Here is a 27913-nt window from a genome sequence, read left to right as displayed (position 1 = left end):
GCCCCTGAAGAGCGCCACCTCTTCCAGGGAGACTTCACAGTAACAAAAAGACGTCTGTTTTCTTTAAACAGTTCACATTTATTATTGATAACAATAAAAAAATCTTGTAAAGACTATCAGTATTGTATTACCAAGAGTGAGGTAATATGTTTACAAAACATTTACAGAATCTGATACGTAAATAATGCGTCTGGTGGCGGGGGGGAGTGAATGAAGACACTCGTCGCGGGGGGGCACCCGAAGACCCCCGAGTGCCGGGAGAGGCGGGAGGACAGCAGCCATGGCGGGCGTGCGGGGCACCGAGGGGACCGATGGGCAGGCTCGCCCGCGCCGCCCAGGCCCGCACCACGGCTCCCGGGCAAGGAGAGTGGCCGGGCGATGCGCGAGCGGCCCGCAGGCCCCGGCGCGGTCCTGTGCTCTGAGCTCTCAAGGACGCGCCCAACCCCGGGAGGTGACCCAGGGCCACTTCTGAATCGACTTAACAAGGACAGATCTTCAGACTGGGGGAGGGGCTGGCCGCGGCCCAGACAGTTCTACAACGTCCCCGGGCTGCCTGCCGTGGGCTGTGCAGGGGAGCGGTCTCTCGGCAGCTGTCAGCAAAATCGCCATCTGAGACACACACACAGAGAGAGGGGGGGGAGAGAGAGAGAGAGAGAGAAGGGACCCCCCTCAGGCCCTCGGGACTTGGAAACAAGAAGCGCCAACTGCAAGCAGCAACGGGCCCTGCTGTGCCTTCCGGAAGCGGCCTCGAGGTGCCGACAAGGAGCCGCTCTGCGCGGAGCCAAGGACCGGCCGCGGGCCAGAGCGGGCACCTCCCCGACCAGGAGAGCGGGCCGCCCCGCTCCTCCCGAGCCCCCCCGGACACCCCCCCAAACGCCTTCAGCGCGGACCGCGACGACGCAGCCCAGGACCTGTGGCCCGGCACCCACCCCCAGCATCACAGGCTCCGCCTCTGCCGCACACGCCGCCGCTCTCACGCCCATCACGAGAGCAACCCGGTGCAACACGGGCAAGTTCGCCAGGAACCGGCCTTTCCCGTGAAAAGCCAAAAACTGACAGCCGCCGTGAGACAGAACAGGCTTTACAGGTGGGAATAAAGGAAAATGTAAAAAGCAAACCAATTCCCTATCTGCTTGGTTCCCAGGAAGAATCTCGTTACACGGACCAAGGACCCTCGCAGAGCACGCCGGCCCCACACGGCCACGCCCACACGCACACGCGTGCACCCACGCTGGGAGTCCACGTCCTTCTACAGAGACGCGGGCGGGGCTCCGACGAGCCTCGCACCTCCCTGAGGCGGCCAGCCACGCCGCTGTGAGACCCCTGCTCAGCCAAAGTGAGCGAACCCCAGACGGCTGCCAGGTGGCCCACCCCCCGGGGACGCGGAGGACCACCCGGGCTCTGAGGCCGTGAGGCTCAGGGGGCGCCGGGGAGGGGCGTCGGGAGGAGCTCAGCACGGCCAGCGCCGGCAGGAGCAGCAGCGCCAGGGGAAGAGGGAGAGGGCGCCCAGGGAGAGCCCGCCCTGGAGGCGCTGAGAAGACGGGAAGGGGGGTGGGGGGGTGGGGGGGGTGGAGAGACGATCAATCGTGCTCAACGATGGCGGTGTCTTTCTGGCGCCACGGGAGCCCCTTGACCCACCGGCACCGACGTGAGAACCACGAACCCGCCCGCCAGAAGCCAGGCTGCGGCTCCCCGGGCTGCCTCCCGGTCCTGCCAGCCGGGGCGGCGCCCGTTCCCCCGGCAGCCGGCGGGCTGTCACTGTGCGCAGGCGGAAGGAAGGCGGGGGTGACGGTGGGGGGGGGGGTGGTGCAGGTCAGAGGCTCCCGCTCCATGCGGGAAGGTGAGGCGGCCCCCGCAGGGCGGGGCAGGGGCTCATCCGCTATCGGACGGCGTGGAGGTTGTGTGGAACATTTTTTGCATCGATACTTGAGACAGAGTCAAGCTCTCAGTTAGTACATAAACGACTTTCTTTCCCGAGAGCCCTTGCGCTCTGGTCGGACTCTGTGCGGGCCGCGTACAAAATCTATGGCTATTGAGTCGGAGTCAGAGTCAGAGCTGCCTGTCGAGGCGGCGTTGGGGTCAGCGCCTACATCTACCATCTCGAGCGCTACCTGCTACCTAGGGGTCGGAGGCGTCTGCACACTGGCCGCCGGGCGCGCGGCGTGCCGGGGCTGTCCGAGGCGGCGGCAGTGGCGGTGGCGGCGGCGGCGGCGCAGCACTACCTGGAAACCATGGAGCTGGAGTGGGACTGGCTGGAGGAGGTGGTGGCCGCGCTCAGCTGGGAGAACCCACTGTGGCTGGACTCCAGGCTGGTCATGGAGCCTCTGCAAACAGCACAGCGAGGGGACGAGGCGTGAGGACCGGCAGCCCCCATGCTTCCCCCCAGCCCTGCTCTCTGCCCCCACAGCTCTGCAAGCCCCGCCTCCCCACCAGCAGCACTGGCAGAGCAGGACAGCCAGGCAGGGGCCCCGGGGACGAGGCTGCCCACTGCCCTTGGGCACAGGCAGCACTGTGACCCGGCATCGAGTGGCCCAAAGGCCACTCCCGCCCGCACCCAGGTCCCCGCCGCGCCAGAGCCCGCACCGGAAGTCCTCGGACCCGATCACTTCGGTGTAGTACATCACTTTGCACTTGTGCGAGGAGACCTGCAGCGAGGCCAGCACGTCATCCACGCGGGGCAGGCTGGTGGCGGCGCAGGCCGGCATGCTGTGGAACCGCCACTGCAGGATGTAGAAGCCCGGCCACCGGGTCACGTGGGAGCCCTGGAACGAGTGGGGCGGAGCCGGCTGAGGCGGCCTCCCGCGGAGCCCCGGCCGACGGCGGGTCCGGCAAAGCCGAGGGAGCCGCCGTGGACTCGGCAGAGGTCCCTGGGCATCTGGACAAGTGAAGGGCCTGCTACTCGGGGTCATTAGCAGGGTCGGTCCCAGCCAGGCGTCTGCCAGGTGACAGCCGGTGGCACTCTGACTGTGCCTGCCCCACAACCAGGAGGGAAGGCCTCATGCGGGGCCTTTACTGGGCCTTGAGAAGGTCAGAAAGGGCACCTGGACCAGGCTCCCAGTGATCTGACCAGCACGTTCTGGGTCAGGAGAATGGCCATCTAAAACCAAACGTCAGCCTGTGAGAATCACCTCCTCCATCAACTCTGGAATTGAAGGCTGCAATGCAGCTGAACACCGTGAGGGCAGCCACCCCGCATCCGCTGTGTGGGGCAGAGGCGCCCAGAGCTGCCGTGCCGAGCGCGCGCCCTCCCCCTGGGGCGCTCCAGTGCACACTCGCGGAAGAAAACTTTCGGACTTGGGGCAGGAGTTGTGGATTCTGTCCCCAACCCCCTCGGGTCTGAGTCCTCCCCCCCCACCCCCCGAAGCCTCGCTTGGCTCCTGGAGTCTCCCGGATGGAACTGGACCCGGACCCACCCAGCCAGCGTCCCACTGACAGGTGGCGGGGCTGGGCAGGGCAGGAGTGAGCGAAGTGGCGGACCCCTCCCCGAGACAGAGCCGGAGCGCCGCGGCGGCACGGCCGGCCTCGCTCACCTGCACGCTCTCGCCCTCCCTGCACGTCAGGGGCGACTCCACCATGCTGTAGTCGCGGCCCAGCTGCCAGGCCCTGTCTATCAGCTGTACGTTATTCCCCCCTGGGGAGGTGATGCTGTGCGCCCCCAGCGAGTCCTTCTTGGGGGGCTGCGGGGACCTCTTGGAGTGGTAAATGTTGAAGACGATGTCCCCTTTGCACACGTCGAAATCCCAGGTGATCACCGAGGAGGCGTCCACGATCTGAATGAGAATCTGGAAGCAGAGGGGCTGCGTCAACCACCGAGGCAGCGCGGGCCTGGCTGCACCGCGTCGGGGGGCGGCATGTCCCCTCAGCGGATCTGCACGCACGGTCACCGGCCACCGTCCAGGCTGCCACTCTCAGGCTCCTGCTCCGTGTCCCAGGCCGGTCTGTGTGCACCACTAGCTACACGTGCCGTCCACGACTTCCGTGACCCGCGCTCACGGCTGCACTCTGAAACACCCAGTCCCGACTGCAAACCACATCTCAGCAGGACAAAGAGGGCAGCCCTGGCCGGTGGGGCTCGGTGGGTGGGGCATCACCCCACAACCTGAAACCCTGTGGGTTCAGTCCCTGGTCAGAGCGCTTACAAAGACAACCAACCGATGTCTCCCTCCCTTCGCCCCTCTCTGAAATTGACGAGCATGTCCACAGTGAGGGCTGGAAACACACAGAACACCAGGCACGATGGCGTGCAGGGGGCCCGACCGGCGACCGGGGGGCCCAGGGCAGGTGGGACTCAAACCAGGAGCGCAAGGGGAGGGAGGAAGCGTCCTGGGGAGGCGCCTCTGCTCCCAGTGGGATGGTGGCGGCGGGCTGGAGACACAGGGGTGGGGGCGGGGCGCCGGTCTGAATCTGCTCTGTATCGGCGGCGCCCGTTTGGAGTTTCCCCGCAGGGAAAGAGCAGAGTCACAGTTCCACAGGATCGCTGTGGGCGGGACTGAGAACTAAAACCAGCTGGGACAGCTCTGCACTCACTCAAACTCCCAGCAGCAGCCAGAGCCGCGTTCCCTCCCTCCACGGCGAGCCGTCCCCCCCGCACCCAGCACAGCGCCTCCGTCGAGCCCACCGCACCACTGCCTTTTCTCGCTGCCGAGACGCCGCCGCGGGGCGTCTGTGCAGAGCAGGCCCCACAGAGCCTTGAGGGTCCCATCTGGGGACAGCGGTGGCCCTGAGGCCCGGCGCACTCGCCCTCCCTCGCCCAGTGGCTCCCCAGGCGGCTCCCCTGACATGAGCCCCCAGCTGACAAGCACCCCCTTCCCGCCGGCACAACGGGGACGTTTACTCCGGCCTTCGTTTCGGGGCGGGGGGGGGGTGTCACTGTCCTTGGTCTGTGCTTCCCCGAGCCCCACGGCGGAAACGGAGTTCTTGCTGCTCCGACGCAGAGACCCGGCGACCCACTTCCACAGACACCCTGGGACTCTCCAGCTCTGCACCGAGGACAAGGGCGACGGTGACCTCAGAGGGGACAGACAAGCACCCTGCCTCCTGGAGCCAGCCTCCTCGTAAGAAATACGACCCGTCCTCCAGACACAGGAGCAGAAACCTGAGACCCCTGCCGGGTTGGGGCCGAGGCAGAGCAGGTTTTCACGGCGGCCGGCTCACGCCACAGCAGCACCCCCGCCCGCCCCACCGCTGACGGGCAGACCATCCCAGAGACACAGCAGCAGGACAGACAGCAGCAGGACAGACGGCAGCGGCCGAGCGGGGCGGCTGCTCTGGCAGGAGGCGACCCGGGCTCCGCTCCCCGCCACGGCCACGGGCCAAGCCAGGAGCCCACCCTCTCCGGGGCCACTGTGGAGGACCGCCGTCCCCTCCGCAGCTGGGGTGCAGGAAAGGGCGACGCGGCTGTGAGTCCCTCACGCCTCAGGTCACCACGATGTCCCGGGACGTGCAGTGAGCACAGTCATCCAGGAGCACCCTTGCCTCTGCACCACAACGCGACAGCAGAGGAGAGATTTCTCCTCGCTCCACTAAACCAAAAAAGATGGACACGTTTCTTTAAAAATATAAATAACCGAAACCCAGCCAACACCACAGAAAACAAGGCTGGTCCCAGGTAACCAACTGTAAATGAGCCAAACCTGTGAGCCGACCCACTGCACCCAGCCCCGTGTGCGGGCCCCACGGCCGGCAGGAGAACCCGCCCCCAGCCCCCTGCACAGCTGCTCCCGGTGCCAAGGGGCCTGTGTGACCAATCCGACGACGGAGAGGAGACCGGCCGGAGCGTCGGCGCCCCCGAGCCAAGTCCCCCGGAGACCTGCCAATGAGCTGTGGGGTCCGAGTCGCCCAGTGCCCGCCCACCCGCCGGGGCGCGCACCTCGTGGGGGGCTCCCTTGAACACGCTGGCGGACTGGTAGATGGTCTCGGTCCAGAGCTTGAGGTCCTCGTTCTCCAGCTCCTCCGCCGTCCGGTACAGAGACTTGGGCACCAGGCCGCCCTCCGGCACTTCACACTGGAAACGAGGACAACGCAGCAGTGAGACCGGGGTCACGCACCAGGTCCCCGACCGTCCAAGAGCACCTGACGTGCTGAGGAACGGGACCCCGGCGACCCCACTGTAAAACCCCCCTGAACTCCTGGGCCGTGCTTCACGCAACCGGGAACGAGCGGGAGCTGACTGGCCCCAGAGCTCACACTGGTGTGTGCGAGGCACGGAACCCAGTCCCTGACGCTGGTTCCTGGAAGAACTGCGATGAGAGCCCAGCCTGCGCTGCACAGGAAAATGCTGTGTTCAGTAAGGGGGGTGTGCTCAGCGGCCGCAGGCGTTGTTTGCATCACGTGTGACCGCGGTCTAGTGTGCAGTCGGCCACGAGCCCCGTGCCGGTCGGTGACGCCGGCCACGGGACAAGGAGGCAGAGCAGCTCCCTGTCCGCCAGGGACAGGCCCCGCCAAGCCCGCGTTCGCAGCCTCGCCTGCTTCCTGCCCAACCCTGCACCACGGCTTCACTGCCATCCCGGCGGTGACCGCACGGGGCGCCAACGTGACCGGAGCCCTGCGGCGGCCGGACGTCCCACCAGACGTCACGCTGACGCGCGGGGAAAACCTCGCGCAGGGAAGCGGGAGTGAGGCCGCCTCTTCCGCAGCAGCAGCAGCGCGGAGGGGAGAGAAGCCTCCAAGGCCACAGTGCGGTGACCTCCCTCAGCTGCGGGGCGCCCTGTGGGGGCGTCACGGAGTCAGAGTGACAGACACAGGCACCGCGGTCAGGACGCAAGCCCGCCGTCCGCTCCAGCCCAGCGCTTCTGCCCCCGCGAGGAGCGACCACGTGGTCAGAGGCGCTCTAACGCGACCTCAGCCGTCTGCGGGCGACCCTGACCCTGACCTCAGCGGGACGTCAGGGCCACTCGGAAAGCGAGGGTCCTGCGACCTCCCTGTCCCTCTGCGCGGCGCTGTGACACGCCTACGATGCCTGACGGCAGAAGCGCTGACTCGGGCGGAGTCTGAGGGCTGTTCAGACCCCTCTGACCGCCCGGACAGGTCTCCCCAGAAGCGCGCCGCGATGGCGGATCACGTGCGCCACGCACATGCGCCCCAAAAGGGAACCCCATTCCCCGTGAAGAACGGGCGAGCCTTTCTCTCCTGAGACCCTGGCGGGGACGCCGCCACCCCTGGTGGCTTGGGCCGTCCCTTCGGCCCCATCTGGGGCCTCTCCAGGCTCCAGCGTCCCTCACCCTCACGCCAGGCAGGGGAGCCCCAGAGGCGGGGGGTGCTCAGGGGACTAAACCCTCTTCACAGTGAGGGCAGAAAAACGGAGGCGGCCGCCTGACAGCCTGACGATCCAATTATTAAAAATCCCAAATCGCATGTGAGAGAACTAATTCCCTTCACTCATCCCCTTTAACATACTATCCTGACTCCCTGTCAGCGGGGAAACGTTTCCGAGAACCGCTTTGATATTTCAATAGCGTCTTTAAAAACGCGCAGCTCCTCCCCCCAGTTAAAACATCGGCTTCCCACAAGCCGAGGGAAGCCCGCCAGCGGCGATCAGGGCGGATCCTGGGACAAGCTCTCGCCAGATTCAGCGACGAGGAAGTGTGCGTGTTGTCAAAAATTACCTATACGGTGGGTCCGAGAGATGCTAGCCCAAGACGATAAAAACCCAACACTCGAAGCTGGAAATTCTGAAAATCGTCTGGGCCCCGGCACACACGCAGGCCCCGCCCACAACGTGCACATAGGCCCCGTCCCACAGCCCGCAGGCCCCGCCCCGCGGCGTGCACACAGGCCCCGCCCACGACGTGCGCACAGGCCCCGCCCCGCGGCGCGCCCGCAGGGACCCACCATGCACTCCCCGCCCAGGAAGTCGGGGATGATCTCCTTGTCGATGTAGTCCAGCAGGCCCCCGGGGCCCTGGTAGTCGTTCCCCGCGTAGATGAGGAACTTCCTCCTGGTGTTGTCGTCGATGAAGGGGCTGACCTGCGAGGAAGAGAGACGCCGGTACCCCCTCTGCCTGCCGCCCGACCCCCGGAGGTCCGAGAGACAGGCGGATGTTGTGCGGGAGGGGAGGGGACTGGAGTTTGGGGCGCGTCTTTGTGAAGTCCGTTTGCATGGCGTTAAGACACTCGGGAGTTCTCTCTTCCCTTGAGTGATCTGAGAAATGTTATGTCTTCCAAGTTAGCTTTGTTTGTTCTAACTGGCCGGGACTTAAAGGCGCAGACACGTGGACACGCGTGCGTGCGTGCAGCGGCAGCCAACCCACCAGCGTCCAGAGCACGGGGAACACGCGGGGGGCGCGCAGGATCAGCAGGCGGCCCAGCGTCTCGGGGTAGTTGGCCTCCACCACCTCGATGATGCGCAGCAGGGCCTTCACGCCGGGCCTCCACAGGTGCCGCATGTTCAGCCCCTCCAGGTCCACCAGGCAGGTCCAGGAGCTGCAGGCGGGCAGACCGGTTAGTCCGCGGACCCTCGAGGGGCACACCGGGCCCCGGAGCTACGCTTTCTTCCTGGTGTCACAGAGCAGCCGTGACAAGGCAAAACCCGCACCCCTGGGCTCCCCAGGACCACGCGACTAAGAGGACAGGCCTTGCCCCTCAGCTGGGGGGGGGGGCGGCGGCAGGGGGCAGGGCGAAGGAACAGCAACACTGACCACATTATAGGCTTATCTATCTCCTACCTTTCCGAACACCACGGGAAACAGTAAAGTATTTAGGCTTGGCTCTAAAACTCTACAAATCAAACCAGATTTGCGTTCTAACAATCAGCGAGAAGACACGTTTGAGTCCCATTCTCGACGAGCGGTGGGGGAGGAGGAGCGAGGTCGCGCACCCACCTGATGGGCCGGCCGAAGACCTTCGTGTTCTCCTCGCAGCGCCGGAGCCCCTCCTCGTTGATGGAGAGCACCTGTGCGGGGGAGGCCCGGGGCCCCGTCAGCAGAGGACGGCGTCCCTCTGCGCCGATGGCGCGACGCACTCAGGGTGAGCATGTGAGCCGAACAAGTCACCCGTTCAGCTTTTCTGATACACACAGACACCCCTGACAGGGAACGGCTCTCTCCAAAAAGCCTGAGTGCTGTGCCCTGTGGCTAAAGTGACAGCTACCCCGGGGAGGTCACAGTCAGGGGACCGCCCCCGACGGGCAGGGAGGGCGTGACCTGCTGCCGTGTCTTCAGAACAAGCACCTCCGGAGCCGTGGGGCAGGTGTCCGCTGAGAGGGGACACTGGGATGCCGCACGGACCAGCCAAGGGGAAGGCGGTGTCAGCTGACCCCAGGCACGGCTGCAGGGCACACCGTTTGCAGGCCAACCCTCCCCCGTGCCAGCGGCCCGTCCGCACAGTTATGACCTTTCTGCACACACGTGTGCGTGTGGGGACGCCTACATGCACAAGCCCACCCACAGTGGCCGCAGCTCCACAATGAAATGCCACCAGTGGGGGCCTCAGGGCAACGGCATGATCGCCGTGCCTTCTGGAGCTGCCGTGTTTCCGTGTCAGGGCCTCGTTCTCCCTTCGGAGCCGCCCGCCCTGAAATGGCTGCAGTGGAGAGGGCCTGAGTCGGGCACCGGGGGAGAGGCGTGCACCTCGTCCGGGACGGAGGAAGTCCCAGGGGGAGACTACTGCAGAGAGGTCTGTCCAGAGAGACAGCTCAGAAAGTCAGGGCGGGAGGGCAGGGGCCTCCCTGGGGGTGAAGGTCAGAGATGACTCAGAACCAGCCCCCGAGTGGTCATGTCATCTCAAGTGGTTGGAGTGATTTTCCTTGTTGATGCTTTCTTGTGAAAAACTTAATTTATAACTTCTGGGCCTGCTTTTGAAGTTTTTCAAGTACACAAACAGGTTTTCCTTCCAGATTACAGAAGCAGCACATGCTCGCCGTCCCAGGGCGACGGCCCTACCCAGTCCCGCTGGCGGAGGAGGGAGGGGAGGCGAGGCCCAGATGCCGCCCGCCGCCCCGCCTGGCACTTACGTATCTCAGCAGGGCCTCCTCTCCGAGGGCCCTCACCAAGCCTTTGGTGTCCATCTGCCCCAGCCGGAGCACGTAGAGGGGCCGCCCGTCTGCGGGGGGGAAGAAGGTCAGGCATTAGTGCCGGCACCAGCCCGCCACGGAGCCGTGGAGGCACGCCTAAGGCCCCCCACGAGGAAGCCTGCTCTCCCGTGTTCCAGCCGGGCTTCGAGCTCTCCTGGGGAGCAGCAGCTGGCTCCCGTGGGTACGGGAGGTTCCCCCAACCTTTCCCCCAAAACACGGTAAAAGGAAAAACAAAAGCCACCGACAGAGCAGGCAGCAGGGTCATGGAGACAGCTCCGCTCTGCACGGGTGAGGGCCCAGCCCCTCACTTGCACACCCGGGGGCTGAGCAGAGAGAGCCCCGACTCCCAGCGGCAGGGGGGCAGCAGGGGGTCCAAACACGGAGTGCCCTTTCATTCCCCAGGTCAGCCAAAGTTCAAGGTCAAGAATGTTAAAAACCCAGCTTCCTGTAACTCCTACCCTCAGAACCAGGATGAATGAGGCCTTCCTAGAAATCTTAAATCCGCAAGGGCCGGACAGGTTGGCTCTGCTTCCTTCCGGCCTGGAGGGCTGGTGGGAAGGGCCTGAGGGGACCCTGACTCCTCATATAAATCCCTGTCCCCGTGAGCCAGCTCCACAGAGGGGAGGGCAGATGGCCGTGGTGGCCAGCGTGCTCCTGGCGTCAGCGGTTCCCAGACCCCAGCCGCCAGGGAGCAGCAGAAGGGGCAGGGACGGATTCTGCCCCGAACAGACCCTGAGACGCCCTCTGCTGTCAGCGGAGGGCTGGGGCGGCCCCCCCACCCCCGACACGGGGCCCACACTCTCCCACCGTCCCCACGGTGGGGACAGTGTGCCTCTGAGGACAGCGCGGGTCCAGGGCTGCTCTACCTAACCCGGAGGGCGTTTCCGGGCTCCCACACCTTGTGAACGGAAGGCTTATGAACACTCTCTCCCGACCTGAGCGAGGTACATCTGTTAATGTCTCACTGCCAAGTTTCTCACTCTCCCGAGGGCCGTGAAGTGGAACAAATGCGTGCTCCCAGTGGGGATTCACGGAGCTGCAACCCACCCAGAGGAGCACGAACGCCCGGGTCAGGGACACAGCCCAGTCCAAGCCGCTGCAGTGACCGGCCCGAGGGCCACACACCTGGGCCCCGAGGAAGACGCCAACAGCCCAGCCCTTCCTGCCTCCCCAGGGCTGTTCCCAGGGGGGTTAGGAGTGTGGGTGCGCTGTGGGGAGACCAGCACCCACTCGCTCGGGCGGGGGTGGGGGGCCACGCATGCAAGGGCCCGCTGCACCCTGCGGAAGGAAGTCCCCGGGCGGGCCCTGGACACCGTGTCCCCGCACCTTTGTCATGGTGGTGCCAGCCTCCCGCGTAGTAGTCCTGGAGCACCTGGGGCGGGCGCCAGGTGTCCAGGATGTAGTCCACCTGGTGCTGCTTCCGCCAGGTCAGGGACTGGCACATGACCTCCCGGGCCTTGTCGATGTTGAAGTCCCGGGCACGCAGGAACCGGAGAATGTGCTCGTCCTTCGGGATCTGCGCGGGGAGAGACGTTTCTGAGCAGCGCTCCGGGTGCCAGGGGACGGAAAACGCGTTACCAAGGGAATAAGACTCTGAAACTCTCACTTCTCGTCGAGAGTGGGCTGCTGTCACCCCACTATTTAAAATTAGCCTCAACGCTTCAGAAAAGCAGCAGCACTAGTCTGAGAATCTTCACAAAAGGAAAGTTCCACTTCCTTCTCAGCGCAGCAGAGTGAAAGCATCAATTTCTTTTTTCTTTTTTAAGATTTTTATAAAGATTTTACTTATTTATTTTTAGAGAGGGAAGGGGGGGAGAAAGAGAGAGAGAGAGAAACATCAATGTGCGGTTGCTGGGGGTTATAGCCTGCAACCCAGGCATGTACCCTGACTGGGAATCGAACCTGCGATGCTTTGGGGCATCAATTCCTTAAACATCAAATGCTCTGAACCCCCCACGCCGACCTGTGCACTACTGCCATCGGTGCGCCTCCTGTGTGTGTGCGTGCATGTGTGTGTGCATGCATGTGTGTGTGCACGCGCATACTTGAGGGGTTAAAAAGCAGCGTCAGCTCTGCCGATGGTGGTGGCACTCCTCGCGTGCAGCAGCCCTCCCGAAACAGGTGCCACTCCCGACCAGCGGACGGGCTCACTGGCGCCGTCACTGGTCCCCACGGGCGGCACTGTGCGGGGAGGGGCAGCCGCTGGGGAAACAGCACTGAGACGGAACCCCTAGGAAAGCAGCGCCCCACAAAGACGTTTGGGTGAGTGAGAACCTGGGTTCTAGAGGCAAACGGCCTGGCCCCCGCCCCCGGCCCCGCCCCTCACGCGCCGTGAGACCCGCAGCGAGTCACTGGCCGTCCCTGCGCGCACTCTCCCCAGGGTGCCACAAGGGGTAAAAACCACGCCCACCGCACAGGGCTGCTGGCAGTGCTTCAGACCGACCCTGAAACAGTGTCCAGTGCATGGTCACTGCCCCAAAACGGCAGCAGTGCCCTGTCTGCAGCTGCGTTCTCGACAGGTGACACTGAGCCCGACCCTGCTCCAGTGACCAGCACAGACGACGAAGGAGGGCGGCCAACTGTGTGCGACGCCCGGCTTCTCCCCACTGAGCGCGGCCAGGAGCGAGCTGGGCACCCAAACGCACCTCCGCCCACCACCGGGCCCCAGCAGTGCGCGGCTCTTGTAACACCTGGTTCCTCGTGAGGCCAAAGCCCACCCGAACCTCCAAATCAAAGCACAAACATCTCCAGCCCCTGCACCATCGGTGGACTCCTTCCAAAGCTGCCACACACGTGACTGTCCCCCCGCAAGGCAGCTCCGTGAGACCCAGAGAGGCACAGCCAATTGCACGCAGAAGGGCACCACGAGCTGCCACCGGGGACTTGACGTCACCCCGAGACACAGATGCAAGGACTTCTAGACCGGGAGGGACCGTGCCAGCTACGGCAACTGGAAGCAGTGACTCCGAGGACTGCGGACAGGCGGGGCCCTGGTTCCGGGGATGGGGACGGCACCCGGCTCCCGCCCCCGGGGCCGAGTCTCACTTTGCCCTTGTGCGTCTCCTGCAGCCACTGGCGAAGCCGGATCAGGCAGCTCTCCTGCAGGGGGGTCAGGTCGCCCAGGTACCTCTTGATGTAGTCCGCGTCCAGTTTGTCTGGAACGGAGGCCACAGGAGGTCATTTACAACGAGAACGCCGGAACCGGAAGCATCCCAGAGTCCTGCTCAGGGCAGCTGAGGAGCGGTCCAACTCCGTGCCGCCGCAGGGGCTGCAGACGGCCACCGGCCACCCCGGAGCCCTCAAGGACAGCCGCTCCGTCAGACCCGGACCGCGCCACTGGCAAACTCGCTGGATCTGCTGTACTCCCCGGCTGCCAGCAGGCCACCTCTGCCAGTAAAATCTCAGCACCGCTCCTGATAGAACGACAGCTCTACCAGGTACTCAGTGACTTTTAACTCAAAGTTATATACAAAACTGTGAAATAAATAATTCTAGACCTGTTCTGAGTGGAGCTGTGCTCAAGAACACAGGAAACCTCTTTTGTGACCCAGTAACGTCAACCGCAAAATGAGGTAAGAAATTAAGTGCAGCGAAGGAAAGTCACAGGTGCAGAGACGGCGTGCACCCTGAGCAGGGAAACGCCCGCCGCCCGCCGAGAGCTGGCGGACGGCACTGCCTGGCTGCAGAGCAGGACGCAGCGCAAGACCAATCCCCAGGGTTTGACGAGGCTCCCGAGTGGCAGAATTTTCTTGTGTTTTCCTACTTTCCAATGGGTGTCGCTCTGAGAAACAAAAAAGGGTGTGCAAGTGTGTGGGTGCGTGTGCAAAACACGAGAGGCAGCCCAGCACGGCAGCCGGAAGCCCCGCCACCCACAGTGGTGTGGCCCTGTGGGAGCCCCCCTCCCTCTGCGCCCCGGGGGGCGTCCCCTCCCCGACAGGCACCGTTGTCACCGGCGCTCACGGAGAGCCAGGCCAGCGCCTGACACCCAGCGGCACGGACAGTGCCAGGCCGGCCGATTACGTTCCAGACACTGGCTGCTGCCCTACCCTCGCTCATGATGCCTCCACCTCCATAAAACAAACAAAACACAGGTCCTGCCGTCACAACTTCACGTAACCCTCCCTGCCCTAAAACAAAAATCTGTTTCTCCCCTGTGGGGAGAAGTCCACTGTGTGACGGGTTCTGCAGGCCCGAGGAAGAGGGCCCGCACCGCGCTCTCCTCCTCCCTCAGGTAACGTCTCCCGTCCCACGGGGGCCCGAGTGGCAGAGGGACCAGACGGCACAGGAAGGCGCGGCACCGGCCAGTCCTGCCCTCGGGGCGAACCCACCGTCAGGGGTTCCCGGGGCCGGCTCCGCGGCCCCGCTCGCGCTGCCCAGGGCCTCGCCGCTCAGCCCTTCCTTCTGCGCAGCTTCTGGGAGCGCGTCGGCCAGCGCCGCCGCTTGCGTCCAGCAGGAGGCGGCCGCCTCGGCAGAGGGCGCCAGGCGGGGCGGGGCCCAGCGGGGCACGAACGTGATGCCTTCCTCTTCCAGCTGGTGAAGGTAGTACTCAATGATTTCTTTTCCCTTTAAAACAAAACCAATGTCAAGGTTAGTATGCACTGAACGTTCCGTTATTCACCCCTCACAGGTTTTCACGACACTTCTGGAAACTGAACTGCTCTAGAATAAACACACAGAAAAGGCGAAATGCCTTTGCGTCCCTGTTTCCCACATGTCACTTCCTCCTCTCCAAAAGTCCAGGAGACAGCAGCTGAAGACAGCGACCCCCACGACTGATGGGGAGCCCCGATCCACCACGCTCCCACTCAGCGTGCGCTGTGTCTCCGAGTCCATCCCCACCGCGGCCCCAGAGGAGGGAGACGGCTTCACAAAGCCGGCCCAGCCCCACGCCGACACGCGTCGGAGCCCAGGGCCCACGGCAGCCGTGGGCAGCAGCACAGAAATGAGGAGGAAAGCTCTTCCATGGCAGGGGGACCCAACAATGGAGGCCGGGGCCCCCGGTCGGCCGCCCGGTCAGCAGGCCCCTGGTGGCACCCGGGCCGCAGCTCCGGCGCGTCCAAGCCCAGGACGCCGCGCCGGGGGCTGCACGCTCCTCCTCACCACCCGGCAGCCCCCGGTGTCCTCTGGGGCCCTGCTGAGCCTCCCCTCTCGGGGCCGGGAGGCTCGGGGAGAGTCGGAACCTCCCCCCTTCAGGAGCGGGCCGGGGTCCCTGACCCCCCGGCGCCAGCCTCTCCCGAAGACCGCCAGCTGGAGCGAGCCCAGGGACGCCTGCCCGCCCTCTGCCATGAAACCCGAGACAGACTCACTTTCTTGATGTTGCTGGTGTACTGTTTCATTGCGATCTTCTCCACCGTGCTTTCAAAGCCGAAGAAAGATTTGATGTCCAGACTTGCAGACTGTTCAAAGCAGGTCCAGTCTTCATTCTCAGGGTGGACCTGCAGGCGAGCGAGAAAACGTCCCACGAGTTAACCAACAGGTGAGAGTATCATTTGTCTGCTCCTCACCACCGGTCACCAGGAGAAAACACTTGTTTTACTAACAATGTTATTAGCACGAAAGCAGCAGACAGAAAAATTACAGAGGTTCAAAAATCATGAAAGGACTAAAATCATGTTTCTGGAATATTCTAAGCATGACTACACAAGGAGCGAGCTTCCTCGTCACTCTCGGGTCACCCGTTTGCCGTATTCACTGAGCGGCGTTCTCCCCACACAAAACAAAGACCCCTGCCCGGCTCACGAGGCTCACGGTCCAGCGGCAGGGGACCCCGGCCCCAACCGTGACAGGTGAGAAGGTGCGCCACCGTCGGAGGACAGTGTCGTGGGACACCGGCGAAGACGGAGCAGGGGTAGAACCAGGGCAGCAGGAGATGAGGCGCAGCCTGCAGGGGGGTTCGGCTCCAGCAAGGAGGGGGTCTGAGCGAAGGCGGGAGGAGGGGCGGGCGGGGGGCGGGGCACTACAGGCCATCACGGTGGCACGCCTGCACCGTCAGGCACAGCCCGGTGGGCGTGCGCACACCGATGGCAGAGGTATGACTTCCTGTGAGTGACATGCCGAGGTGCTGCCGGTTCTGAGCCCAGAGACAGTGTGACATGATGTGACATTCTGTGATTCTGTGAGTGGGTCACTCTGGAGCCGGGGCTGACACACCGCAGGAGGGCCAGGGAGAAGCCGGGGCCCGGGAGGGCACTGCCACAGCCGGCTGCGAGAGGTGCTGGGGCCGGTGGTGGTGGGCAGTGAAGGCGCAGGGCGGGCCGACGCGCGCGCAGGACGGCGGAACCCACACGCCCTGCGGCCGCCGCCCCGCGTGGGAAACGGGACGGGCGGCCCCGCGGGCAGGTGGGCGGGCGGCACTCACGGTGTAGCAGCAGTGCTCCCTGATGACCACCCGGTTGGCGAACGTCTCGTTGTGCGCCTCGATGTGCAAGGTGCGCTCCCGGGCGTTCAGGGAGTTTTTCTGGACAAAGTACACGTAGTCCACGCCCGCAATCTGTAAGAGGAGACCGAGAGGACGGTTCGTCAGCACCAGCCAGCCTCGGGGGGGGCGGGGGGCGCAGTGCAGTGTGGTGGGGCCCCCCGGGGGCCCGCGCTCACCTTCTTCAGCAGCCGGGGCGCGTCGATGTCCAGCTTGCAGCGCCTCTCCACGACGTGAATGGCCCCGTCCTCACTCCGGAACTCATTCACAATGTCGCTGTCCACGAACATGGGAATCAGAGGGCACGTGGGGAACCTCCTCTCGTAGGCCTGGGGCACGGTGGACGGGAGAGGAGTCGACAGCTCGTCCCTGATGCTGTCCTGGGGTCGAACTGCCCCCACGGACACGTCCCGGCCGCCCTCGCCCGCCCGCCCCCAGCCTTCACGGGAAGGAAGACCCCCGGGGTCCGGGGACCGGGAGCCTCGGCAGAGCAGAGAGGCCGGTGCTCCCCACGCGGGTGCCGAGGTGCCACGTGACCCTATCCAAACCCCAGCCTGACGTTTGCCTGTAGCTACAGACAAGGTTTTAAAATCTACACAGAAAGGCAAAAGAATGAAAACAAGTTTTGAAAAAGAGTACACTGGGAAGAATGGCCGCATCGCCGTATTCAGGCCTGCCGTCCAGAAGCCACGGTAACACAGACCGTCCGGTGATGACAGACAGACAGACAGACAGGGAGATCCATGGACGGAGCGGACAGCCACGCGCTGACCCACCGACGGGCCCCGCTGACTTCTCGACGAAGGCAGACATCCCACAAGCATCGAGGGGGACACTGCACACCCCCGGGGACACAAACGGGTCTCGCCTGAACCCCACCACACCGGAGCGGAGACAAACTCTGCAGGGATCACAGAGTCACACATCCGTGAAATAGTCTTGGAATGACGAAATTGTAGAAACAGAGGAGGAATACATCCGTGGTGGCCAGGGGGGAAGGGAGGGGAGGGGCTGGAGGGGAGTGGGCGTGGCTGTAACGGGGCACCAGTGGGGGGGACCCTGGGGAAGCGAGCGCCCTGGATCTGGGGTGTCAGGTCCCAGCTGTGGGGGTGGGCTGTGGAGGTGGGCTGTGGGGGTGGGCTGCAGCTTCTCAAGGCGCTTCCTTCCGCTGGGGAAACGGGGAAGGAGCACATGGGATCTGTCCCCATCACCGCTTGAGAATATACTACTGGCATGTTGTGAGCCTACAGTTATCCAGAGACAAACAATTTAGCCAAACAAAGAAAGAAAAAGACTCGCTCCACAGAGGCAGGTCTGTCCGGGAAAAGCCCAGCCATCGTAAATGTAACGAGAACTGTCTGAGTGACATCGATGCGCCTGGCAGCCGAGGCGAGCGGACTGGAATGCGCACGCGTGAACAGTGACGCCTTCACTGCACTGGTCAGTGGGGGCGGGAGACACTGCTAAGTGAGCGTGTGTGCTGTGTGGCCGTCACGTGCAAAATGAGTGAGTAGGGCAATGAATCTCCACCAAATTCTGCGTTAAGCTTGACATTCCTCATCGGAAACAAGTCGGCTGATTCAGCAGCCGCAGCCACAGCCGCGGGCAACTGGTGACTGGCAGCTTCCTCACAACGACACGCCCGCTCACGCACCACGTCTCGTGCAAAGTTTTTTGGTGAAACATCAAATCACCAGGTGACTCAGCCCCGCTACAGCCCAGATTCGGTGCCCTGCAACTTCTGGCTTTTCCCACAACCAAGATCCCCTTCGGAAGGGGAGAGACTTCAGACTGTGGGTGAGATTCAGAAAAACAGGACAGGGCAGCTGACGGCGCTGGGAGGACTGGGTGAGGTCCCCTCGTGCCCACTTTGAAGGGGACCGAGGCGTCACTGTCCTACGTACAATGGTTCTTGTATCTTGTGTATCTTCTTCAGTAAATGTCTCTATTTCTCCACGTTACACGTGTGGACACCTGGACGCGCCGCGTGCAATCACCCCAACTTTCAGAGAGCGCACGCAGGCGCCAGAGGAGCTCACCCCGCAGCAGTCCGTGACTCCCGAACTGAGCCCCTGCTGCGTGCCCCGCCCCCCGCCCCCCCGCCACACGCTCCAACAGACGGAGCGTGCTCAGTGCTCAGTCGCCCCAATCGCAGCACTGGGGAGTCTCGGCGAGGCTCTCCTGCGTGCCGGTGCGAAGTGCCGCACACGCGGCAAGTCCAGGAAAAACGACACGGAAAACCGTCGGCGCGGCTTCTGCACGGCACCCCACCGAAAGCACTGGCTTCGTGCAGTGCGCCCCAGCGCCACGGCGCGCCAGGAAGCTGAGAGCACAAGGGCTTCAAACAAAACAGTCCCTTTTAAGTTACACACAGGGCAGAGGAAGCACTTACCGAGAAGCAACCTCGGCTGGGAGCTCTCCTTTCAAGTACCTACGAGATCATTTTCAAAGCACCTGCACCATCGCTCAAACTCCGGAAACACAGCGGCCAGCCAAAGGCACTACCCACGCGGCCCAGCCCTGAACCTGAAGCAGTGAAAACGCCCCACTCCCAGGAGACGCCGCCGTCCCCGCAGACTCGGATTCGCAGGCGTTTTCCTTCTGCCCTGGAAGCCCCAAATGGCTGGCAGGCAAGGTCCCAGGGCGACTGGGCGACTGACCCAGGGACTCTGTCGCTATGAAAAGGGGTCAGCAAGCACCTGCCTTCCTCACCTGTTCTGGGGTGCACCCGTCACCCTGCAGCAGACGCCTTCTGCGGCCCCAGGGGAGAGCCCAAGCCCCGCCCCCCTGTGTGCCCAGGAGAGGAAGCACCTCCCCCGAGGACCGACAGAAACAAAGGTGTTATTTCGCAGCCGTGTTTTCATTACGGGACGAACGCTCACTAAGTAAACCGGTGAGCCCAGCATTGTGTCTCTGTGCTCCCTGACCCAGGCCTGCCTGTCAGAGAGGCAGGAAGGTTAATGAACTCTGCGTGCTGCTGGCACAGAAAACCCCAACATTCTAGAAGGTTATGGAGAAGGAAGACCGCAAGAAGTTGACGTAACTTTTAGTCTCTGAAATCCTCATAGGTGCCAGTCCCCTGGTTTTCCAGCACGAACTACAACTTACGACATTCTGCAGCCTGACAAAACAGAAGCATTCCAGTCCCATTGAAAACATCAATTATGCCCCAGCTCTACGCACAGGAAGGACCTAGAAGTACTGACAACCCGGCAGCAAAGAGCAAACTGGGCACCCGGACCTTGGTTCCTGAACACCGGTCTGCTAGGGAGGAACCCCTCCTCTCGGGGAGGCAGCCGGTCACAAGTCTGGAGCAGGGAACGGTCGAGGTGAGCCCGAAGTGTCTGTCCCCAGAAAACAAGGAAATGCCAAATAGTCTGCAGTGACCATGCCAAAAGGCCGTAGGAACCAACTTGAACGGGGTCCCGCTCCCCGATTCTGGGATAATTTGAGCCCCAGAAAGAAAACCGGTAAAGCGCTACGAGCGATGTAACGCTCCCCAACACAAAGGGGCCGGGACGCAGCCCGCTCAGAAAGGGGCCACTGCTGACCACGAACAGGGAGGGCAGAACCCGGCTGCTGGAGGGGACCTCGCCGTGCCCTGCGGTCAGCCTGCTGCAGACTCTCCCGCAGGAAAAAGGGGGCAGTCCCAGAGGGACAGAGGTGCCTTTTCGGCGGGAAGACCTGGCAGCCACCGAATGACGGACCGCGACCCCCTGACAGTTTGGCGCGGTGCCAGGGGACTACCCGCGACCGACGTCAGGCGTCGGGGCGACGAGCCGGCGAATGCAAAGTGGGGGCCACGCCACGAACCACCAGCCCGGACTCTTACAAGAGAAAACACGCCAGTCTCTCGAAAGATGGGCAAAAAAGCGGGATGCTGTCCGACGTGAAGGCAAGGAGCCGGCACTGGGGCCGGGTGAGCCCAGCTAGGAAGAGCAGCTGAGGGGGCGGAGCGTGCCCGTGCGGCACGTCACGTAACGCCCCCACGTGGCACGGTCATGTAACGCCATTCCCTTGGTGCCGCGTGACGCGGGGGTGGCGGGGACACGCTTTCTAGGGGGCTGTCTGCTCTCGGGCAGTATCTGCCTCGGTGTTTAGCACCAAAGTGTTACGATGGCAGGGTACTTTCAAATGGTTCTGCAGAAAAGAAAACATGGGTGTGTGTGGGGGGGGGGGATGAGGCACTGTGTTAAATTCACCTGGGTGACATGTATACAGCCATTCACTTCTTTTCAACTGTTTAAAAACAGAAGCTTCTCAAAATAAAAAGTTGCTGGGGGGGGGAGTCCACATGTAAACTAAGTGATTAAATATGACACAGCCACATTTTACCCATGAAAATGTATGCAAACTTCAGGTCCACCGGAAGCGCTAAGGCCAGGGCGGCAGGTCAGGCGCATGGGGCCCCCACCCACCGCAGCTCCGAGGAGGGGCCAGCTCGGAGAGCGGGAGCTCCTGGGATCTGGGGGGCGGCCGGCGACCTGGGGTTCTGCGTGAGGCCTCCCCGTTTCTCAGGCCCTGCCTGGGCCACAGAGCCCACGGCCTCCACGGTCCTCTCTGCCCTCAGAAACCTCTCCGGGGAGCCCCCCCCCCCCCTTCAGCGCTCACTGGCTCAAATCACTGCATCCAAAGAGCAGCAGCGGTGTCCCAGTTCTGCTTGTGTCTTCACGAGCTATCTGCAATGTTATCAAGACATCTCCTGGTCACGCTCAACACGTGTGAAACCGAGAAAAGGCCGAGCCCGGCGGCGCCCCGGCAGTGAGTTCTCCAGCAGAGGGGGCGTGTGCTTCCATGCGCCCCCGTGCAAGGAAAACCTGCTCTCGGGAGAGAAAGAACTCGCGCGATCATCCGCTCCGTCTTTCCGTTCAGCACAGTGGGAGTCTCTCAACAGTGAATACAGGACGAGGGCCTCGCCCGCCGCCCCCACGGCGGAGCTGCCGCCTGGGCAGCAGCTCGCTCCCACCTTCCCTCCTGCCTTCGCCCACTCTCCCTTTCCAGAGGGACCCCTGCGCCTGCAGCTGGGAGCCTGGCAGGAGTGCCTTCAGGTGCCCGCCAATCTCTGAACGCAACTGTGGCATGAAAAACTTGAACTGCGTGACAGAAAACCATATTTTAGTGAAGACATTTCAACCTGAGAATTAATGAGCTTATTACTGCATCCTGCCAGAAAACCCGTTTAAAAGAAATCTCACTTCGAGGACCGACCTGTACACAGCACAGGTTCACATGCAAACCGCCCAGCAAACTGAGGCAGCTGCCGCCTGAGTCTGGAGCGGCGGCGGCGGCACTGGACGTGACTGCCAGCTCGCTCACAGGCAGTCTGGCTGCACTCGGGGAAACCAGTGCGCGAAAAACTAACTGTGCCTCAAGCCTCTCTTAGAAGTCGCCAGAGACCCAAAGAAACAAAAACACACGTCAAGAGAATGAGGCAAACTGACCGAAGTGCCTCTGAGTTAAAACTCCACGATTCGTTCACTGTCAAAAGGACAGCTGTATCCGGAGAGCATGCCGTACGCAGATGCAAGATGCTACGCTAAGGTTCTTTATTCTTTTCATTTATTTTTAGACAGAGGGGAACGGAAGGAGAAAGAGGAGAGACACATCAGTGTGTGGTCGCCTCTCTTGTGCCCCCTACTGGGGACCTGGTCCACAAGCCAGGCCTGTGCCCTGACAGGGAACCGAACCCGGGGCCCTCCGGTTCACAGGCTGGCGCTCCACCCACTGAGCCCCACCGGCCAGGGCAGGACTCCAGAGAACACAAAAGTGGAAGTCACAGGAATGGGCTCGCGTGGGGAGGCGGGGCATCAAACTGTTTCACGACGGAGGACAACAGGAAGAAGACAGGAGGCGAGAACATCTCAGGAACTGTAATGACAATAAAGTTGCTCGGGGCATTCGGGGGGTTATCACAGAACTGCACCCCCAAAACCTGCGTCACTGTACGAACCAGTGTCACCCCGACACACTCACAGAAGAAGAGATCCTGGGGGAACCCCTCACGTCGGGGTGAGCAGAGAAGGCTCTGCGAGGACGCAGGACTTCCCCGGGTCTGGAGGGGCGGGCAGCAGTAGGGAGGGAACCGGGGGAGCACTCCTGGGGGGAGGGACCTGGGCAAAACCGAAAGGGGGCGGATCGGACGGCCCGCAGGGAAGGCTGTGGGACCTGCTCGAGGGGCGTCGCTGCACGCAGAGCCGCCTCGGCCTGGGGGGGCAGCCCCAGGAAGAGCGTCGGGCACCACCGCGGTCTGCCGCTGAACCTCGGGAGCAGTAAACACCCAGGCCGATCGCAGATGTTCGAGTGACAGCTGCCCAGGGAACCGGCGCCCCGCCCCTGCATGTGACCACAACCCAGTCCCTCTCCAGCTCTTGACTGAACCCCACGAACGCTAACGGAGACTCCTATTCAGTCCACTAGCGCACTGAGTCCCAAATCACATGCTCGTTTTTAGCAAAGGTGTCCTAATAAGCTATTTATAACAATTAAAATTTGTGTAAACATGAGCCCTTTAAAGAGGGCTATGACGCAGTTTTAAGTTGTGACACCCATCATTCCCCCACACACGTACTAACAACCGACCCAGCCGGACTGGCTGCTCTGCGCCGGCGCAGGCCTAGGAGCCCAGCCCACTGCCAGCGGTGAGTGGCAGCTGTGATCACTCGGGGAGGCCGATCACTCGGGGATGCCGCGGCCGCCGCCCCCAGCCCCCGTCCCCAGCTACACCGGCACACCACGTCAGAGCAACCGCTGGGTGCCCCGGGCGGGAGCAAACCAGAAAACAGAACACCGACGCTGAGCAGCAGTCACGAAACAGGCAGGATGTGACCCAGAGCCCTTGACCTCTGAGGTCAAACACAGGTGAAGTCTAGCCCTGAACTTCACCTGCAAGGGTCCTGACGGCACTCGCCTCCCACCCCCCCCTCCGCAGGTAACGTCTGGCCTGCAGAGGCTGTGACTTCCACCCGTGGCGCTCTAAGGCCTGCGGAGAGGTTACCTAGGGGAATCGTGACAGATGTCACAGTGACCCCGTAAAGGGCTTGGTTTCTTCTCCTTTCTGCACACTGTATTCTTTATCGCAGTTATTGGGGCGGCACCGGTTAATGAGATTAGACAGGTGTCGGGGTACAAGCCTGCGCTACTCCATTTGAACACTGTGCTGGGTGTTCCCCGCCCAGGACCCTGTCCCCAAGGTGGGAGCTTGAAGGCCACCGACGGCACAGTCAGCAGGGGGCGCAGGCGGGACGGTGCTGCTCGAGTACCAGGGACCCAGGGCCTGCAGCCCCAGATCGCTCAGGCATTCTTCTCACCACCCCTCTGTCCCGATACCCACTCCAGCTCCCTCCCACGCAGCGTCCCACACCAGCCACGTTTCCTTCCACGAAGAAGCCGTTTCCATGCACGTCAGCTGCACCACGGAGCGGAGGGCAGACACTGGCCAGCAAGGTGGGCGGCCTGGCGTCGGCCTGTCACAGGTTCTCCCTCCCACGGGCCCGCAGCCCTGCGCTCTGAGCGTGAAACGTCCCTGTTGAAGGACAGGCGGAGCCTCGGATCCCTCCTCCGATCCACGGTGTTCCCGCAGGAAGGCCCCGGGCTCAGGGCGCCTGTGCCAGCGAGTGCTGGGCCCACGGAGGGGAAAGGTCGGCTGCCTCATGCCCACCTGTGCACACCGCCTTCCAGCTGTGCGGGCTCCACCCTCACACCTGTCCCGAGCTGACCTTCAGGTGACTATCAGCAGGCAACAGTCTATAGAACCTGGCAAAAACTACCAGCAAGATTAAAAGGCTTCACATGTAGTAAGAAGTTGTAACGCCACAGAGAGATCACTAATCTGATTCATCCACCCTATACTGTTTTAAATAGTGACCCAAAACACCACACAATAGCAGGGGGTTTTTTTTCTAACCTTTTAAAATAATTCAGGTCAGCCCAGGCTGGCTGGCTTGATTGGTTGGAGCGTTGTCCCAATACACCAGGGTGGAAGGTTCAATCCCCAGTCGGGGTACAGGCAAGAAACCACCAATGAGTGCATAATTAAGGGAATGACAAAGTGATGTTTCTCTCTCTCCCCCTTCCTCTCGCTCTAAAATCAATAAATAAAATGAAAGTAGATAAATAAGCAGCATAATTCAGGTTCGCGATGCCCAACAGACACCTGACGCGACCCCGCAGGAGACGTGGCCCCGCGGGAGCCGCTCCCGCAGATCCGAGTGGGGGCGGGGGGACGGGAGGACGGGAGTGCTCTGCGCCCGAGCTGGTGACAGCGGTCTCCTCCTGGAGAGCGACACGAACTGCTACTGAGCAGCGTCCTGCTGCTTTCAGACTTCCGACCACAAGTGTCCCTGACCCTCGGGTCCCAGAAACGAGTGCTTCAAGAGGCCGGCGAGGAACGGGACGAAGAGGTGGCAGGCAGTCATCTGGCAGAGAACGGCGACGTCCCCGTGCGGTTCGGCCCGACGGTGCCCTGCTCTGCCCCCTGCCCCCAGAGGGCAGGCACCGTGGGGCTCTGGTGCCACACTGCACGTGTGGCAGCCCTGTGTCCTGCTCACAAACGGTCCTGACTCCTAGAAGAGAAGCGACCGGACACCAGTGTTTCACAACACTGGGCAAAGAGTGCCACGGCTTCAGGGCATCTGGACCACTGACAGAAGGAGCAGTCACGCAGGAAAGCGGAGTCACGCATCGCGGAGAACGTCACCCGAAGCCACGGACGACGGGCGCGCTCACGGGCTGAAGCAGGACTCCGGCCGGACCCACGGCAGGCGCAGTGCGCAACGGGGGCGGCTTCAGGGGAAGTCTCTTCCCGTTAAAGACAGACGCGGCTCGTTCCTTCCGTCCCGCTGAGCCAACCACGCTCGGCCGGAGCCCCGACCTGCCAGGCCCTCCAGCGTGTTTCATCCCGAAGGGAGCAAGCACCTCCAGGCAGGAGGCACCCGGACACTTGTCGGCGCGACATAACGGACTGGCGAAGGCAGCCAGCTTCCAAACAATGCGGTGAGGAGCGGCACGCCTGGGCAGCGGCACGCTCGGCCCTTCGCCCCGACCAGGAACCCAGCCCTCGCCGTCCCGCTGTGTCACGTTCCCGACGGGCCTGGGGGCGACACCTCGGATGCGCCCGAGGGCTCTGTGCTCGCGTTGCTCAGGTCTTGAAGACAATCACTGGTGACACTGCGGAAGGTTCAGGAGAACATGTGTCCCCGGGCACTGTCGCGTGGGGCTCCACGTCACGGGCTTCCGAACATCAAGCCCCCTACAATTTTTTCGGGGTGTGCCGAGGCCAGAGAAACAGAACTTACTGAGTTAAGGTCCAAACGACTGAGGAAGTCTTTGTAACTTCGATAACTTAGCAACCACGTGAAAAAGCAACACCCCTGAAGTGGAGGGGGAAGAGTTACTCCTCATGAGGCTGGGCGCCCCGCTGGGGAAGGGTCTGGCCTGGGAGCCAGGTGGGGCGCTGCTCCTCTTGGTCCCTGGGACCCCCGATCCTCACGTGGGGCCTGCGCAGCAGCCCCCGCAAGCCAGCCGCACAAGGCCGGACTCCAGCGAACAACACTCAGTGCGGTCCCACCGTGACGTGGCGAACCACCCCGAGCCGCCGGTTCACGCGGTACCCGAGAAATGCCGAGTGTCACTGTGTGTCCTCAACAACTGAAAGTGCCCTGCAGCTCTCTGGTGCTCTGGGGCGCCTCAGAACAGTTTGGGAACTGTGTTCACACGTGCTTTAAATTTCACCCACTAATTCAGAAATCCCTTGGCCTGCAGATGCAGGCAATTCAACATCTAAACAAACCGTTTCCATCCTGCCGATCACCCTCTACCACCAAACCCCACTTGATACAAAGGGCCCAGCGCTGCAGTGAGCTCCCGCACCAGGGCCCCTGGCAGTCCGAGAGGTGGGCGCCCTTCCCCGGGGGGAAAGCAGGCGGGGCGCACTCCCAGCACCGCGGGCGGCCAGCCTCCAGCACTCAGCCCCCGCCTTCCCAGGGCCGAGCGGGGCCCACGGACACGGGAGCTGCACCGCACGGACCTTCACGTGCCACCGAGTCCCGCCGCCCTCCCAAACATCCCAACCACTACCATGTGACAGCACGCTCCGCCCCCGCCCGACACAGGCGGCAGGTCGCGGTCCGCCCACACCTGGTCTACCGCGTCAGCTGCGGCAGGTTCCACTGAGTTACTTCCCCGCAACGATTCCAGAGTTACGTTGACGCCAGCCAGTCGAAACTGCGAAGAACAGAAACCCTCGGCTGGAACGGAAAGAACCACAAAGCCTACGGGCTGTCAGCCAACGCCCTCGCACCTGACCGCTCTCCGCCACACAGCGGGGCCCACGGACGCCAGTCTCCTCGCAGACGCAGACCGGGCAGCGGCCGCGTCACCCCACGGAGAAGAGGGGAGGGGCGGGGAAAGGCGGCTCTTCACAGAGTGAGGAGAACGGCCCCTCCCCGTTGGTGCATATTATTCACCAAGAGGGGAAACTGGGCTCTCAGGCCACCGAGGAGACGCGGAGGAAACTTAAATGATCCCTGTTTAATGGAAGCAGCCTGTGCGAAGAGCTTGCTCACACCGTGCGGTCCCAGTCACACAGCGTCTGGAACAGGGGAGCCCGCGGGGAGGAGGACTGGAGCAGCGGCGGCCGGGCTGGCGCGGAGGAGGGCCGCGGGGGCGGAGCACAGGACCTGCGGGCGGGGAAGCTGCCCTGCGCGATAGGGCGGCGGCGGACACGTGACTTATGCACCGGCCCCAACGCACAGGCCGAGCGCACAGCGTGAACGCCAGCGCGACCACGGACGGACTTACTACCAGCGTGTCAGGACCGGCCCACCAACTGGACACACAGACCGCACGAAATGTTGCCAATAGGGAGACTGTAAAGGGGTGTACAGAAACTCGCGGTACGATCTGCTCGGTTTTCTGTAACCCTCCAACTGCTCTATGAAAAACGGCATCCATCACGCCTTGGCCAAAGGTAAAAACCTCTTCACTGCAAGTGCGACGAAAAAACAAAAGGACACATCTCCTTCGAGATGAACCCAGAGGAATTCCAGACATCATGTATCCAACCGTCACGCCCTCCCCACGACAGGCACGGTGAGCAGGAGCCGAGCCCCCCCCAGAGTGTAAGACCGGGGCGCCGTGGTGCATCGCGGGGAAAGCCGAGGCACAGGCAGACCACGCCCCCCCACCCCCGTACCCAGCGCCTGCGCGCTGCGAGTCTACTACGTGCTGCGAGTCTACTACGTGCTGCGAGTCTACTACGTGCTGCGAGTCTACTACGTGCGCAGCACAGCAAGTTCCAGGAAGACGAATACGTTTCCCCGGGCGTGACCACGGACGCAGAGGCCCAGAGGAGTCCGTGGGCGGGGCCGGAGTCCCGCGCGCTCAGCTCCAGGCGCAGGCGCTCTGTGTCCTGGAGTTCAGGCCGGGGGGCCAAGCCCTGGCTGCAGGTCCCAGTGCCACCGTGGGAAGCGGAGCCTGCGCAGGTTACTTAGT

The 27913-nt window shown here is 62.9% G+C and overlaps 1 protein-coding gene across 2 annotated transcripts in view; it reads right to left on the bottom strand.

Annotated features, from left to right (window-relative positions):
- Positions 1–57: 57 nt before the first annotated feature.
- Positions 58–27913, bottom strand: part of SEC14L1 (SEC14 like lipid binding 1) — a 41339-nt gene continuing 13483 nt past the window's right edge. For both annotated transcript variants that reach the window (XM_045836597.1, XM_045836598.1), the window contains 14 exons: positions 16603–16752; positions 16367–16498; positions 15315–15443; positions 14337–14571; positions 13054–13163; positions 11335–11524; positions 9949–10037; positions 8819–8889; positions 8249–8420; positions 7831–7965; positions 5870–6004; positions 3531–3782; positions 2584–2762; positions 58–2324 (listed from right to left, as the gene is read on the bottom strand). In XM_045836597.1, coding sequence (XP_045692553.1) covers positions 2219–2324; positions 2584–2762; positions 3531–3782; positions 5870–6004; positions 7831–7965; positions 8249–8420; positions 8819–8889; positions 9949–10037; positions 11335–11524; positions 13054–13163; positions 14337–14571; positions 15315–15443; positions 16367–16498; positions 16603–16752 — 2085 coding nt within the window. In that variant the 3' untranslated portion in view covers positions 58–2218. The remainder of the gene's footprint in view (positions 2325–2583; positions 2763–3530; positions 3783–5869; positions 6005–7830; positions 7966–8248; positions 8421–8818; positions 8890–9948; positions 10038–11334; positions 11525–13053; positions 13164–14336; positions 14572–15314; positions 15444–16366; positions 16499–16602; positions 16753–27913) is intronic.

This window comes from Phyllostomus hastatus, unplaced genomic scaffold, assembly GCF_019186645.2.
Source record: "Phyllostomus hastatus isolate PE091 unplaced genomic scaffold, TTU_PhHast_1.1 phas_contig_210, whole genome shotgun sequence".
Classification (NCBI taxonomy): domain Eukaryota; kingdom Metazoa; phylum Chordata; class Mammalia; order Chiroptera; family Phyllostomidae; genus Phyllostomus; species Phyllostomus hastatus.
The sequence above is the reverse complement of the archived record's forward strand: the minus strand, read 5'-3'. Positions and strand labels throughout refer to the sequence as shown.